Source organism: Mus pahari, chromosome 2 (genome assembly GCF_900095145.1).
Source record: "Mus pahari chromosome 2, PAHARI_EIJ_v1.1, whole genome shotgun sequence".
Lineage (NCBI taxonomy): Eukaryota > Metazoa > Chordata > Mammalia > Rodentia > Muridae > Mus > Mus pahari.
In genome coordinates, this window is record NC_034591.1 from 74,664,203 (window position 1) to 74,680,354 (window position 16,152).

Here is a 16,152-nt window from a genome sequence, read left to right on the forward strand (position 1 = left end):
AAAGGGAAAGGAAAGGAAAGGAAAGGAAAGGAAAGGAAAGGAAAGGAAAGGAAAGGAAAGGAAAGGAAAGGAAAGGAAAGGAAAGGAAAGGAAAGGAAAAAATCCTGTGCAGAAAGTAAGGGCTGTTGTTGCAAACAACTCTGCCCTCCAGGGAAGGGGCAGTAATATCTTTTTCACTTGCTTATTCATTACGGGGAACCATATTCTTCCTGAGCTTGTTGTATCTGAATTCAAATGTTTCTTTATGCTGGGTATGATAAGGGAGTATGGGGTGGGGTGGGAGGGCCAATCAAGACTCTATCTGAGACTCTATCAGGATTACCAAGACCTCACTTAGAGCCTGTGAACTTGTGGACTAGTGTTTTCTTGCAATCTATGAGGAGCCCACTGGTATGAGGAGTCCACTGGTTGAGAGGGGAGATGGCAAACTTATTTCTTCAAATGAAGCTTCTGGTATTGATCACTGGAAAGTGGATTTTCTGTTTCTTGGAGGCAGTATCTTCTTGCAACAGAATGTTCTAAATTTTAAGGAAGGAACCCAGAGAGTGTCATAGACTCCTAGAGAGAAGAATCATGACCAGTGATAAACGTGAAGGCTAAGAAACATAAATGAGACATGAGTTCTCAAAAGGCAGCAAGGACAATGACTGTATGAAGACATGCAGACACCAGGAAGAGGACAGTGTGGGACTTGCAGTGAAATCTAAGAATATGGCTAACAGTTCATCTAAAGCTCTCAAATGAAGAATTCCAACCAGGAGTTGGTAATGTGGATAGCGAAGAACAGAAGTCAGGGGAAGGGCTTATAGCCTTGGAGATCAAGAATAATTTAAATTCTGAGAAAGGATACAATTTGTGAGGAGAATTTTAGAAGAAAGGGGCAGAGACATAGCAACAGGATAGAGAAGGAAGGAGAGAGAAGCAGATGAGGAGCTCGTACTCCACACAGGCAAATAATAGTGAGGGCTCACTGGCTGAAATCCTGAGAGCAGCCTTAGGGCAGGCTACAGGACGGTCCATGGACACTTGTCTATGGGGACATCAGGATGGTTTGGAAGGCTATTTATTCAACAGTTGAGTTGGTCTTCTTGCTGATTCTCTGTGAAAATGGAATGCAAGGCTGTTTTGTCAGCAGACAGGGGAGAATGACTCGGAGACAAAGGCTGGCTTACAGAAGAGAGGAAACATGGTACTTGTGAGTTGCTGGAGAAGGTGCTATAAAATCATCTAACCAGGGTGGGAAGAAGGGATCAACAGAGAGTATCCCCCACACTGACTGTGTCGAGGACCTTGAGAAAAGAGTCATTCATTTGGATTAACTGATAAGAGGCAAGTTACATGCATTCAATGAACAATGGTGTATAGAAGATATAGGCAAGATTTATGAATGGTAATATCAGCACCCTCTGGATCGACAAAGCACTGGTTTCTTGATGCCACCAACACCAGAGTCTGCAAGTGACCAAGTTTCATAGAAAATGATACAGTATTTACACGTAGCTTATACAATATTCCTGTATAATATAAATCATCTCTTGATTACTTAAGAAAATATCTAATAGAATATAAGTTAAATGTAAATGGTCATTATATTATACTGTGTAGAGAATAAAATAAGGGAAAAGGAAATATGCTCATATTTAAAATAGGCACTTTTTTCCCCCTGAATGTCTTCACTCTATAGCTGGTTGAATCCATGAAAGTAGAGCCCAGACATACGGAAGGCCAAGTGTACAGCATAGCTGTAATAAAGGGAACAGTTTGAATGAAAGAATGAGAGAAACTAGCAATCTATTGTATCGGAAAGAACTGGAGTTGAATTTCATGCTATAATGATTTGAGTATGGCTGGACTACAGAAGGTTTGTGATACCGGCAAGCAGGTTTGACATTTGCAAAAGGAGAACATGAAGAATCTGTGAAGCAACATGATGATACGGAGCCATGCAATGGGAAGATCTCTATTTGACCTACACTTTAACTTTTCTCTGCAAAAATATCTACATATACACCTCTATAGATAGCTTTATTACAGGGCGGTGGCTCAAATCTACAACCATATGCACTGCAGGCATATTCTATACCACTGAGGCACACAACCCATTTTGGCCCACTACAAAATTTTGGAGTCTTAATTAGTAATAAGAGAGTTAAGTCTTCCCAGACAGATTTACTTATTAAATATGGTAGTATATACTAAAGACTCTGGCTCCTAGAAGATACTTAAAAACAATTAAACCACTTTAAATCTATTGTGCTAGAGCTCTGTTTTATCATTGTAATCTCTAGCACTTTAAGTATATTTACTTCTGCTGTTACATCTGCTTCATATCCTTTTACCTTTATGTCTTAACATTTCAGATTTTTAACCAGCGTGCTATGAAAGATGTGGCTAAAAGGGCAGCTACTGATCTATAGATGAGGTATTTCCCTATGCCAGGAGTAGCTGAACACCTTATTCAGGTGTCTAAGCCATGGAAAAGTCACAGAGAAGCTGAGCATGAGCATAAGTGAAGGAAAGAGCAGGAGGCCATTGTCACCATCCCTTGTCATCCCTCTAAAGCAGCTTTGTAGAACCTTTGTTGTAATAAAAGGATAATTGATATTTATAAGTCTTAAATCAGTCTTGAAAAGAGTGCCTCTCCTGACAATCCCATTTTATCTCTGGCATAAAAGGGCTGTCTCTTGCTTCAACTAGCTTTGTGGTTGTTACTGGGGTGTATACCCAACACCATACAAGGAAGCATATCATTATTCTTTCATGAATTCTCAAACCCTAGTTCTAGGAAATTCTTCTTTCGAGTTTTCAACAGACTTCCTATAAATCAAGGTATTAGCTCAATAGAAACTGTTCATTAGAAACAAATAAAAGATAATTTGTCAAGCAAAGCTGGTATCCATTGGGAAACAAGCTGTCACTTTGCAGAAAAACAAATAACCTGCCATTTGTCCTAGGAATGGGACTGTAGATAGAAATCATAGACTCAAAATTAGGAGTCATCAACCCCACAAACACATCTTATCCCATGGGGAAACCAAAACCTCAACAATGAGAGCTGGACTCTCAACTGCTGGCGTGTTCCGTGGGTGTGCACATACATGACAGTTATGGGAGGAAGCAGTAGAGTTTAATGTTCTCTTAGTGATGGTCAATGACTTGACATTGTATACATAAGTTTAATAACTGTATGGAAAAGAAACAACTAGAACTCCTGAAGTTGATTGTGGTCAGAGGTTGGGAATAGAAGAGAGGGGGCAGTTATTCTGATTTTTTCCTACCCAAGACTTGACTCATAGTAAAAGAAAGTTGCCATTGTGAAGATTCTGTGAATTCTTTGTGGTTTCAGAAATGAGGCATAAAATGATGTCAATTGTTTTCTAGAGTATGCTTTAAAAATACCCAGAACGTGTGTCATGTAATGGATGAAAAATGGGTTGCTCTACACATTCATGAGAATTTTAGGCTCAGTGCCAGAGCAAACAGGTGACAGTACAAGTCCAAGAAGGTAGAGGCAAATATGTCCCTAAAGGACCCACAGTCAGCAAGACACCCTGCAAGGGACTGTTATCTGAATCATGTTGAGCCTTCAGGACAAGTTCTGTACAGTTGAGCTATAGGGTACATTAGAGAAACAAAGCAACTGGGCTGGGATTCAGTGGAATGAAGGACAGAAGGGTAGATCCTATAAAAGACATGATGTAGGGGGTGGTCGGGGATTTCATAGGAAGTAGGAAGTCATAGTAGCACACAACTGTAACAGTTGGAGGGAGGCTCAGTGTGGGAGATACAAAGCAAGGGAGTGTTGGGGTACGGATTTTGTGTTTCTACCATATGGAGGAATACATGAAAGCCTTTAATACAGTATGATGTGCAAATAGCCACATGAACGTGAACTCCCTGTAACGGCAGGTGAGGATGAACACCTATGTCATGTCAGAGAACCTGTGAGGGACGTTGTTCTCTCACTAGTGGTCTTATTTCTTTCTCAGGCTGGCGTTCCTCTCTCCATAAGGAATAAAAGCTAATAATTGCAGTTTGTTCTCTCTAGCCAACCCCACACTATGCTGGGCAAGGTCTTATTATTATCTTCACTTTATTGCAAAGTTGGAAATGATTAAGTAACTCAGTTACTGAGGAAACTAAAGGCAGATCCAGGGTTTACAAATGAGTTTTCCTAACTCCAAAGCCCAGTTCCTAAGCACTAGCTAGGCAGCTTGCCGTGAAGTGACAAGTATGTGGGTGACACAGGTCTTCTCCTACTGAGTAGCCCCATTGTAGGATTCTGCTATTAGCAAATTAACTTATTGAGTCTGAATGGATGAAAAGATTATAAAATTATAATAATCTGTCTACACAAATTTATAAACTGAAAGAGATGAGTCACACTATTCACCTTAACAAGATGAACGATTCTGAGTACTGCCAACCTGGGGATGGGGAGGGGGCTACTTTTCAAGTAAATTGCAAAATTCTAAGAAGAAAAAGATGACACATAGCCAAGGAAGTCCATTCAAAGCATTTTTTTATTTGCTATAAGAATATAATCTTCATTTCTGCTTGTAAAACATAGTAGGCATTTATAAGCAATGTAGACTCTCCACATATGAATGTTTATTGAACTAAAATTTTAGCAAAGGTCGAAAAATAAATCACATCTTAAGAGAAAAAAACACAGAAAGAACAAACATCCTTAACACCCTACCCTCAATCAACTATGAAAGAGCAGCTCCACTGAGGCCCGAAACCCAAGTCAGGAACTTTTAAGAGACAGGAAAGGTTCCCCAAACCTTGTCAGTGTGTAGTCAAAGTGGCTCTTTGCATTCAGCATGAAAGTTTCTGCATAGTACCAAGTAGGCATTGCCTGTGAGTTAAACTAATCCAGATGCAGGTGCTCTTCCAAGCTGCAGATATCTTTTCTTGCTCAAGTACTGGGTAGGGAACTAAGAATTGTAATTGTCTTCCATAACAAAAAGTCACAGTGATTTCTCGCTTGTATAGCAATTATCTGAACAAACTACATTACATATGAGCTGCCCAACATTATCAGTGCTCACTGGACATGGGAGCTTATTTCTTGTGTAATTATGGTCTGTGGAAATGAACTAAACTCTCAGCAATCAAGCCAGGATTCTGTGACTATCACAAAAGGCTCCTTGCTTTCCTAAATATGGAATGCCCTGCACTAATGCTTCTCAGTCACCAGGTGTGGCAATAGCTTCCTGAAACCCATAGTCCATCTCCATCACAAAAGTAGTAGGTTAAATAAACTGAGACTTGAAAATGTCACACGGAAAGTCCAAGGACCTGAAGTACGCCTCAGGCAGAACAGGCTTGTCTTAAAACCAACGGAACCTTCAGATGCCATCTCCAAGCGTGAGAATTCCCTTGCATCTCTATGATTTTAGTCTCAAAGTAAATCTTCTTGGTAAAGTTACAGAAAAGCTAACAATGGCATGCCAACAAGAGGTGACTTAGGATGATTTCTGTCCCACCAACCACGAGGAAAGCAGGTGGAAACCCCAAGATCTTAGGGTGGGCATTCTGTTGAGCTAAAGTTTCATTTAAAAGCATCTCTAGGCTCTGGGAGGCAAGGCTGGAAATGAGGAAATAACTTTAGGTTTATCAGGTTACAGCTTCCTGCCTCAGTTCCACAAAACCATATTCCCCTGTGGTAGATCTGGTGCCTGGAGTCTTCGAGCGACAGGCCCTTCATGTATTCCTGGGTACTCTGACAGAGGGGAAGGATGACAGTGAATTGAGCCAAATGTATAGCTAGGAAACTCAAATCTCCCAAAGTACATTTAAGCTGCTAGGAATGAGCCGCAACCAGAAATCAAAATCTCCCTCTCCCTCTCCATCCCCCCTCCCTCTCCCTCTTTTCCCCCTCTCTCTCCCCCTCCTCTGCCCTCACAAGGATCTATTTTCTAAGTCTGAATTCTGTAAAATCAATGAAGAAAGCAACCCACCACCCATCTTTCCCCTAAGATTGTTGTGCTCAGGAGAAGAACATTTGTTTTGAATGTGTTGGCTTTCAAAGTCACACATTTGCTTGAATTTTGAGTAAGTACTTTAAATTTTAAATCAGTGAGTTTAAAATTGGACAACACTAACAGACATGCGAACATGAAGCAGGGAAATCTTGGGGGGTTGCAACCCTAGACAAAGAAGTATAATCAATTAAGGAATGCTGAGAGTGGGAGAAAATTAGTTTTTTTCCCAGGGAAAAACACATTAACTTTTTGTCCAAACAAATGGTCTCTGATACACATACATACAAGTAGCACAGGGACTGAGCAGATTATAATTATATTTAGTAATATATATAAGATATATGTGATATATAACATATAAAAACCCAAAAAGTCATGCTTTTGAGAAAGAACAAGTGTGTATGTAAGGGTTTGGAAGAAGGGAATATAAAGGGGAAAATGGTGTAGTTATATTTTGATTTCACAAAATAACATCATTTTAATTGAAAAAGTTATTTTTAGTCATACATTTCTTATCCCTGATGGTTATTGAGGCAGTGTTCGTGTAAGGGTAAATCATCTCTAGGGGATGAAAACAGGTCAGTGGGAAGAATTTTATTTTTCAGGATAAGATACATCATTTTTAATTTGGGTGCAACTTACAGCTTTTAAAGGCCTATACAGTAAAATCAAGTAAGCCTACCATTTACTAGCTTTTTGCTGGAGTCTTTATTGACTCTGAAATGTAGTGACTGGTGATCTATAAGAGAATGACTGAGGGGAATGTCAGGCAGACTTCACTTTGACTCTCAGGGTCAGCCACAGTAGTGTTTGACCTCAGAGGCGTGTCCTGGTGCATCTGTTAGGTGCTGAGAGGCACTCCCTCTGCTCTTATACTTGCCCTATTTTTTGTTCCAGTGATGAGAGATGTTCTGGATCTTTTTCATCTTGATCCGCTGATCCAGCATCTTGTATCTTACGGGATGATCATCAGTTTTCTTTGGGGCAGAAGGTGCGTAGGAGCTAGATGCATAAGCAGGACGCTTAAAGTGACGCAAAGGAGGCTTGATGACTGGAGACCATGGAAAGGAAGACAGACAACCATTAAATTCAGAGAGACTTGACTGGACATAGACATGGCGGCTGTGTTCCTCTTTGACTTGTATGTCTCCTCCAAGCCAGAAAATGAAAAGGATTAAATTTCTAACTGATTGAATAAGCACAATATCAAACTTAGCTATTAACTTTAAACCCAATAAAGACAAGAAACTGCTAGAGATGGGCAGTGGTAGCTGTATATAACATTTACGTGGCAATGAATGGATGAACTTATGAAAAGGTGTGGGGAGCAAGTGGAAGCAAGGTGACCATGGTGAGCAGTGACATATCCATTGCTCACAACATTTAGCACTGTGTGTAAGCTTTGGGGGCTAGAGAAATGCCACCTACTCCCAAAGTACTAACTAAAAGCACACCTCCAAGAAAATATTTGCAAGATATCTATAAATATCTAATATCAATATGTACAAAGAACTCTTAAAATTCAGTGGAAGGAAACAATTCAGTGCCAAAATGAATAAACTCCTAAGTACAGAAGATACATATATCAAATGTGATAGGACAAAATGTGAACACTGAAGAATTGTAAATAAAAAAGCAATATTCTACTACATTCTACTTAATGCCAAAGTCCAAGACACTTAGAATGCTTCTTCCTGCTGACGGGAGTGAAAATGTTGCAGCTGCTCTGAAAGAGAGATTAGCAATTTCATGAAGCTGGACACAGACTTTACCATAAATGCAATATACTTTTTAATTTTTTCAATTAGTTTACTCAACTAATTGGAAAGACTATATTCACATATCACTTGAATGTACAAAGCCAAGATGACTTTTAATGGGCTAATGGATAAATACATTGTAATAGGCATATATAATGGTACTATAATTGATAAAAATAAATGAGTGATCAAGCCATATGAAGATGTAGACACATCTTAAATACACGATGCTAAGAGAAAGAAACCAGTCTGCAAAGGTAGTGATACTATGTGATTGTACTTATAGGATAAGCTTGAAGGGGGAAAAAAAACCCACAGAACTATGGAGACAATAAAAAGATCACTGGATGTGACATTATTAAAGTGAGGAGAGAAGAATAAATAGGTAAGCAGTTGGAATTCTATGGGAGTAAAACCATTCTATATACTACTAGTAGATTCTGACACTATTTGTCAAAACTCATAAACTTTTATAGGAGAGATCTCTAATGTATGCAATTTTTTAAAAAGGCATTGAGGTTATTAGGGTCCCAGAATGCACTGCAAAAAATCTGACATCCCTGCTAATTTAAGTAACAATGAGCCTGCAGGGGACAGGAAGCTAGAGGACCACCTGAATAACTGCTTATAAGCAGGCTCTAAGAGCAAAAGGGCCAGAGGAGCTACATATACACTATGCATTCTGGTTGATATAGATGCTTCTCAGACAGGGGCAGGTGAACAATTCCAATTCTACTCTACAATTATCTAAAATTGAAAACTTGTATATAAAATGAGAACAGATGACAAAAATTATCCATGAAGGTGTTAGCAGCTAAGCAAGAGGAGGAGGCTAGCATGATCCAAAGGTCATTGATTAGACTTGGTGAAATCAATACAAATTCATTGCAGAGATATTGATGGCTACATATAACAGCATTTATAAATAGGAGTGCTTACATAGTTAAGTGCATACATGTGCATTTCTTTATCAGACCTAGAAAAATTGCAGGCTTTGAGGCTATAGCAGCAGAAAACCAATCTTATATGTACATTTTTATTTCAAATACCACTCTCCAATGATGGAAAAAAGCACATCTTATAGCAATAGCTTGCTATAGAACTAAGCACAGTATACACACAGTGGACTTGGATACCACTATAGAAACATAAAATTCACAAGTACCAAAAAAAAAAGAGAGAGAAGAAGAAAAGGAGGAGGAAAAGGAAGAAGAGGAAGAGGGGAGGAGGAGGAGAGGGGAGGAGGAAGAAGAAGAGGAGGAGGGGGAATTTTAGTGTAGATTGGACATGCTGACATCCTTCCAAAGAATATGTATCCTAAGAAGGGATGAAAGAGCAGTCACAGGGAAGAAATATGACCAATGTAGCCTCATCCAGGAGACAAAAACATGACATAAATCCTCTTAACAGCATATTCTTGACTTTACGTGACAGGAGTTAATATTTTGTGATGAAAGTAAAACTTATATAACCCCATTCTAAGAGTAAGCAAACAGCAGATAACGCCAACCGGTAGACAGCCACAAAACACCTGACAGGTAAAGCAAAGGAGCCTGAGAGACTGAGAAGCCACAGAGCCAAGAGGAGCTAAGGAGACACCACGCACGCATGCGTTTTCCTGGGTGATCCTAGAACAGAGAAAAGGAAAGAGTGGCAAGTGAGAAGCAGGAAGATGTGAATGGGCTTAGATGATGATGGAGTCCATCATCTAACCGGCAGTTCAGTGAGGAGAAAAGATGAAGAACGGATTAGGTTCTCTCTTCTCTGTTCTAGTCTCCCGCCACTCCTTCTTGTTCCTCCTGAAAGTCTGTTTAGCTAACGGACATAGGGAGAGGAATAATGTTGTCAGTAAGGACAAAGCCAATACGATAATTAGGTGAGAAGCCTTGAGGATCAGAGGTGGTGATAATTAGGTGAGAAGCCTTGAGGATCAGAGGTGGTGCAGCTGATTGCCCAAGCACCAGCTCTCTCTGCAGGCCACTCCTGCTTTTCCTAAAGACCAAAGAGAAATGGCACCTAACTAAGAGGGTTGAAAGGACTTCAAGCTAAGAGACACTTCTGTTAAACACCTAAAGCAGTTCTCAGAAATACCCTCTCAGCACATCTTTTGTTACATGCGGGGTGTTGGGCAGATGGCTCAATGAGCAAATCTCTGCAACTGTTAGGCCCAAGTTCAGATCCCTAGCTTCCACAGAGAAGCCTGGTACAGTGACAAACAAGTATAGATGCCCAGTTCTGGTGGGACAGAGACATGTCAATCCCAGAGTCTCCCTGGACATTCAGTCTAGAAGGAATAGCAAATTCTAGGTTCAGTGAGAGACACTGCCTCAAAAAGTAATATCGGAGAAATAGAGGAAGACATCTCTGGTCTCCACAAATGCTCCTATGATAAGCACCCTCTATACACATACACCACATATACTCACATACAGTGAGACACAAACTACTATTAAATATGATACATTAAATTGTCATGTTTCGGGCCAGCAATATGACTGAGCTAACTAGCTTGTTGACCTGACTTCAATCCCTGGAACCCACACAGTGGGAGAAGGAAACTACTACTACAAGTTATCTTTTTGAATACAACACCTAAGCCATGGCACACACACACACACACACACACACACACTAAATAAAAAAATAGAAATATATTTAAATAAATTCTCAGTTTTTATTTAATAAAACACAGCACTGTAATATCATGAATATATGGGACAGGTGTTTGTTAGCAAAAATAGAGGCTTATGTGATTATTATCACATAATAATGAACAATAACTCTGACTTTAAACATATATATATATATATTTTTTTTTACATGTATCACTGTTTTGCCTACATGTATGTCTGTGTACCAAACATGTGTTTGGTACCCTCAGACTAGAAGAGGTTATCAGATTTTCTGGAGCTACAGTTACAGACAATTGTGAACTGTTTTGTGGGTCCTGGGACTTGAACCTGGGTCCTCTGTAAGACCAGCAAGTGTTCTTAATCTCTGAGCTACCTCTCCAGCCCCTAACTGAATCTTATCACCACAAAGCATATTATCATGTCCATAGGAAAATATAAATATAAATATCAGCTCAAGGCCATGGTTATGTCTATGCAGCATGAACATTTGCTTTGATTGACGGTTAGTGTTGTAATTTTACAAAAGAAACATAACTAAGCATTTCTTCTATGGAATCATCTGTCAACTCTACAAGAATGCACCAGAGAGAAAATTCGATAACCCAATGTCCCCTGGGGTTTTCCCACTAGACCCCCAGAAAGTCTTGCTCAGTACACTTTTTGAAGTCGAAGATTAATATTTAGCTACTGGTTTCTTAGAACATATGCTGTGTGCTGCTGGTGTAACTGAAAAGAACAGAAATCCCTGCCCTGGTGGGCAGCCTTTCTGGGTCTACCCCGGAACTTATGAATCACTTACAAGAAGAGGCATTCTTATAAGTTGCTCTTCCCAGGCTTCTTAATGCCCAGGCCGAACTGCTTGGAGATATCTTCACACAGTGAAAGCTGTCAGAAAATGGGTCTGTTGTGACACAATAATAAATTCCCCTGTTTATTGTTAGAATGGTCACATTTAAGCTCTCAGAATGCTTAATCCCATGGTTTAGGGTAAACAAGTATTATACCCACCACCATTCCCACTCCCAATACATCTAGAACAAGCATAAAAACATTGCCGTGACCCAGGAGGATAGGGAAGGGAGGGCTGAGAGTCTCAGATCAAGAGCTCAGGCTTGGGCTCACTGATTTATGTCTTTTGAGTCACAGTCCCTCTTCATATTCATCCTATTTTCACAACTCAGCATGAACTCAGCCAAAGTATTATTGAATTTCCCACTTCACAGCATAAAGGAACATTTACCATTTGCTAGAATTCTGATTGTCAGAACAAAAACTCTGCTTGCCACCAACTGCAAATAGCCTGAACCTACTGGTAGAGATCAGCTCCCCATGGAGCTATGAAATGCGTGCATGCCTGCTGTCACCTCCACTCAATATGGGGAAGGGGGGAGGCTGTGCCCAATACTGTTTGTGTGCACTTTTGCTTTTCTCCTATGCAGGGATCAACATTTGATGGCAAGGCATGACAGCAGGGCAGGCACAGGGGCACTATCTTGAATGCTGTGTTGATCTTTCTTCTGGGGTTCTAGGTGCCCTCCTGAAGGGTAAGTTTTTATTCATCTTTGGCCTGTTTCTGGGCTCTTAGAAGGGACCTAATTCTCTTCCTTTCAATAACTGCCATTCACTACAGTTGAACCCAATTGTACAGTCACCTTCTCTGGGCAAAGAAGAACCAAATAGGGAACAGACCCCACTTTCCATGTGTTTTATCAGCATGGTTAACACTTCTTCCACTAGTGGACACAGTGAAATAATACTTTCTCCTCTTACAGCAAATGACTTGCACAAAACGATAGTATCAGCTGATGGAGATTTTGACTCAGGCTTACACACACCTGCAAACAGTGTTGATTTAGAGGTCACTTTTGCATACAATCAGTAAAAGACAAACTCAAGACAAAAACTATACATCATTACCTATTATTCTTTATTTTACAATTACACATGATCTTTGATTTTCATAAAGCAATGCTCTTTTTGGAGCATCAACTCTCATTTAACCCTCCTTATTTTCATAAATACATTCCTCCCTCCCAAATAGTGCCCATGGCTTTCTTCTCTCTTCTCTTCTCTTCTCTTCTCTTTTCTCTTCTCTTCTCTTCTCTTCTCTTCTCTTCTCTTCTCTTCTCTTCTCTTCTCTTCTCTTCTCTTCTCTTCTCTTCTCTTCTCTTCTCTTCTCTTCTCTNCTCTTCTCTCTTCTGTTCTCTCTCTCTCTCTCTCTCTCTCTCTCTCTCTCTCTCTCTCTCTCTCTCCTGTCTCTTCCTCTCTCCTCTCTTTTCCTTTCCTTTCCTCTCCTCCCACCTCCCTCCCTTCCCCTCTCTCCTCTCATAAACTAGCGCACATATTCTTTGCTCCAGAAAACAGATTAAATTTGTTTACACATCAAATTTATACAGCTGTTGAATTTAGATATGATTATGATAACTGACATATAATGCTTACTAACTGTACAAGGTACCATGCTGAGAATTTAATATGAATTAGTTTAATACATACCTCAGTTCACACCTGCCTATAAGCAAGCACTAGGGTCACTGTGGTATGGAAACTGAGGCTTAATAGATTTACATAGCAACTATGATGAAGGAAGTCTGGAGCCTTGATTCACATCCAAACAGACTTCAGACCTTTCCTGCTACATGGATAAGTATGTTGGCCCAAATTTAGTTTTAATATTTGCTATAACAGGCTTAGAATGCCAAGTTAAAACTACCCCCTTTAAGTATTACTGAACCTACAACACTTGTGGCATATGCTGAGTTCTGCAGTACACCGCCCCCACCCATCCCCCACCCCCACATACAACTATAATAATGCTTCTTAAAACAAATGTCCTCTGTGTGTATGGCTCAAAGAGATCCTGATGGAGGCCCCAAAGTAACTGTTTTCTTCTCGTGTCTCCCCTCCACAGGCTAGAATGCTGGCATGTGTTCCAAGTTTGGGCCAGTGGAAACAAGTCACCATGCCAGGCAAGCTTGGGACCTTAGGTGAAACTGTCCTTATTGGTTCCTCCCCTGTCTGTCAATGAAGAGCTTCACACATGAAGAGCTTCAAAACAAAACAAAACAAAACAAAACAAAACAAAACAAAACAAAACAAAACAAACCTACCGGTGTTCACGTTTAGTGCAAGCAGACAGAGCAGAGTCTGTGGGGCAGACTGAGCCTCTGCTGTCTTTACACCACCACAGTTCCAGAGCGCAGGAACTCCTACCTTAATCTCACCAGGATTCTTCCTGATTTGTATCTCCACAATCTTATTTGCAGCTCTGCCATCTTTAGAAGGTAGACAGATTCAGCTTTGGCCCTGTAGTCATGTGACATGAGAGCCTTGTTTCACCTTCTCATCTCAGTACTAGAAACGAATTAGCGCTCACTTCAGAAGTCAGTACTGAGAATGCAAAGAACCACGGGTCCAAAAGCAGCCAGCACTGGAACTCAAGGAAGGAATGCTCCTTCCCTAGCAGTTTTTCTGCATTTCCTGAGATGAAGATATAGAATTGTCTGGCAGATTTGTTATTGCCAGGAGTATCCTCTATAGATTTTCAGCTTATATACATCCCAGGATGTGGAAGCATTAGCCTGAAGCCAGGCTCACAGGTATCCTGCCCTTTTGTACACACAGGATTTTACATTAGCCAAACCAGAAAATTACTCTTCATCAACACACATTAAATGAAGTTGTCTAAAGTGACACTTTATTTTTGAATCTTCGAGTTGTATTTCATATTAAACAATAGAATGACTACATTTTTAAAGATCTTGGCTTTCCAAAGACTACCCCAAGAAAATGAGAATCCAACTCACAGTCTATAGATTTTGCCTTTTCCTCAGAAAGACCAAAGAGCTCTGAGGTGAAAATGGAAAGCTTGCATTCGGGAAAGCTATCTAGTGATATTCATGTCGAGCCAAGGTTAAGAACCATACATGAGCAGAGCTCATTTTGAAAGGAAAAAAGTCATCTATAATATAGTCATGCATCATATAATGATGCTTTAGTTAACAATAGGCTGCATATAAAATGGAATAATCCATACAGCCCAGGTGTGTTAGCAAGCTATACCACTGAGGTTTATGTAAGAATTCTGCATGGTGTGCACACACTGAAATCATTTAATGACATATCCCCGGGAATGAATCTCCATTGTGAAGTGGTGTATGGCAGTATTTAGGGTTAGAGACATCTATGGGGTACATGACTGGGTCTGATTCATGCATCCAGAACTGTTCTTATCCCTCTTCATCAACATTACATGATACAGACTTTGTGATGAGATCTATGGCAGAAAAGACTCATGAATTTCTCCTCTATGGAAGTAGTGGGTGGTATTATAGGAGAAGTATTGGCCTGAAGGCACAAAGAACTGGGGCCATTACTACTCTATCTGAGACCCTAAGGGTCTCCTCCATGAAGGGCTATTTTTTTTTCTTTTCAACTATACTATGATGTGGGGAAAGTGGTAACTTCTTTCCATGGATGTTATGAAAACTTCAAGAGGTTGTATACCAGGGAGAATATACAAGCTGGTTCTTTGCAGTGAATACATAGTAGGTATTTGGTGACAATCATTACATGATAAATGAGCTTGGTAGACTAGGGTGTTTTATCATGGAGTCTTTTCTCTTGATTTTCTTATAACAGTATTGAAAATTTATCAAATTCCCTATATACAATTTACACCTGAATGATCTCACCACAAAATGAAGAGATTCTATTTCTTTGCATTTCTTTGCATTTGTCAGATAACATACCACTTAACTTCTCAAGAAAATCACTTTTCAAAAATTATATGGTATCCTAAGCAGGGAAGAATACCCAAAATACATTTTGAGATAAGCAAGTAAAAAGATGGATGTTCACTCAATGACTCTGAGAAGGACCTAAAAAGATGCTAGAGATTCTGATGGGAAGAATGCTCAGACAACCAATGAGGAGATGGAGCTCCGATCCTGATTTCTAATCTAGATGTAATTAGTAGATTGTGGGGAGACTATGAAAATGACAGGACCCATCCTGATTCCTGAGACAGTGCATTCCTTACACTGAGACACAGAAATGCTTGAGTCACTCTCTGTGGGTGTGGTTGTTTGTTTTAGACATTTCTTTACTCCATACCCTCTTCAGTCCTTCACGTCTACATCCCTGGGCGGGACAATGTGCACACACATTTGCATTCCCTGATGTAACCAATATTGATAATAGCTGGTGCAGAGAAATGCTTAAATGAATGAACAAACTACTGTGTGCCACACTCAGTAACCTTCACAAGTGCTGCCTTTAAAAAATAAATGACTTACTTTAACTATGCACTCGCTGGCAATGATATCAGTGTTAACAGAAACCAGCATTTCTCCATTACTTCTGCAGTGTCATCATACCTAGAGTCACTGCCTATGACTTTTTTAATAAGAAGAAGTGAGTCCATCCCTTCACAAGCTTCAGGTCTACAGCTGCAGTGAACCTTTGCTTTACACAGTTGCTGCGACCCTGGCTTCTATCTGTAGGTCTCCCCCGTGACCCTGGCTTCTATCTGTAGGTCTCGCCCGCAACCCTGGCTTCTATCTATCTGTAGGTCTCGCCCGCGACCCTGGCTTCTATCTATCTGTAGGCCTCGCCTGCGACCCTGGCTTCTATCTATCTGTAGGCCTCGCCTGCGACCCTGGCTTCTATCTATCTGTAGGTCTCGCCTGCAACCCTGGCTTCTATCTGTGGGTCTCGCCCACAACCCTGGCTTCTTTTTTTTTTTTTTTTTTTTTTTTTTTTTTTTTT

The 16,152-nt window shown here is 40.2% G+C and overlaps 1 protein-coding gene across 4 annotated transcripts in view; it reads right to left on the bottom strand.

The window, feature by feature from the left end:
• Positions 1–6,841: 6,841 nt before the first annotated feature.
• Pde1c (phosphodiesterase 1C) overlaps positions 6,842–16,152 on the bottom strand; it is a 446,341-nt gene continuing 437,030 nt past the window's right edge. For 3 of the 4 annotated variants that reach the window (XM_029534988.1, XM_021191845.2, XM_029534984.1), the window contains one exon: positions 6,842–7,041. In XM_029534988.1, the coding sequence (XP_029390848.1) occupies positions 6,872–7,041 (170 nt within the window). In that variant the 3' untranslated portion in view covers positions 6,842–6,871. The remainder of the gene's footprint in view (positions 7,042–16,152) is intronic. The other variant, XM_029534987.1, reaches the window with a different exon arrangement.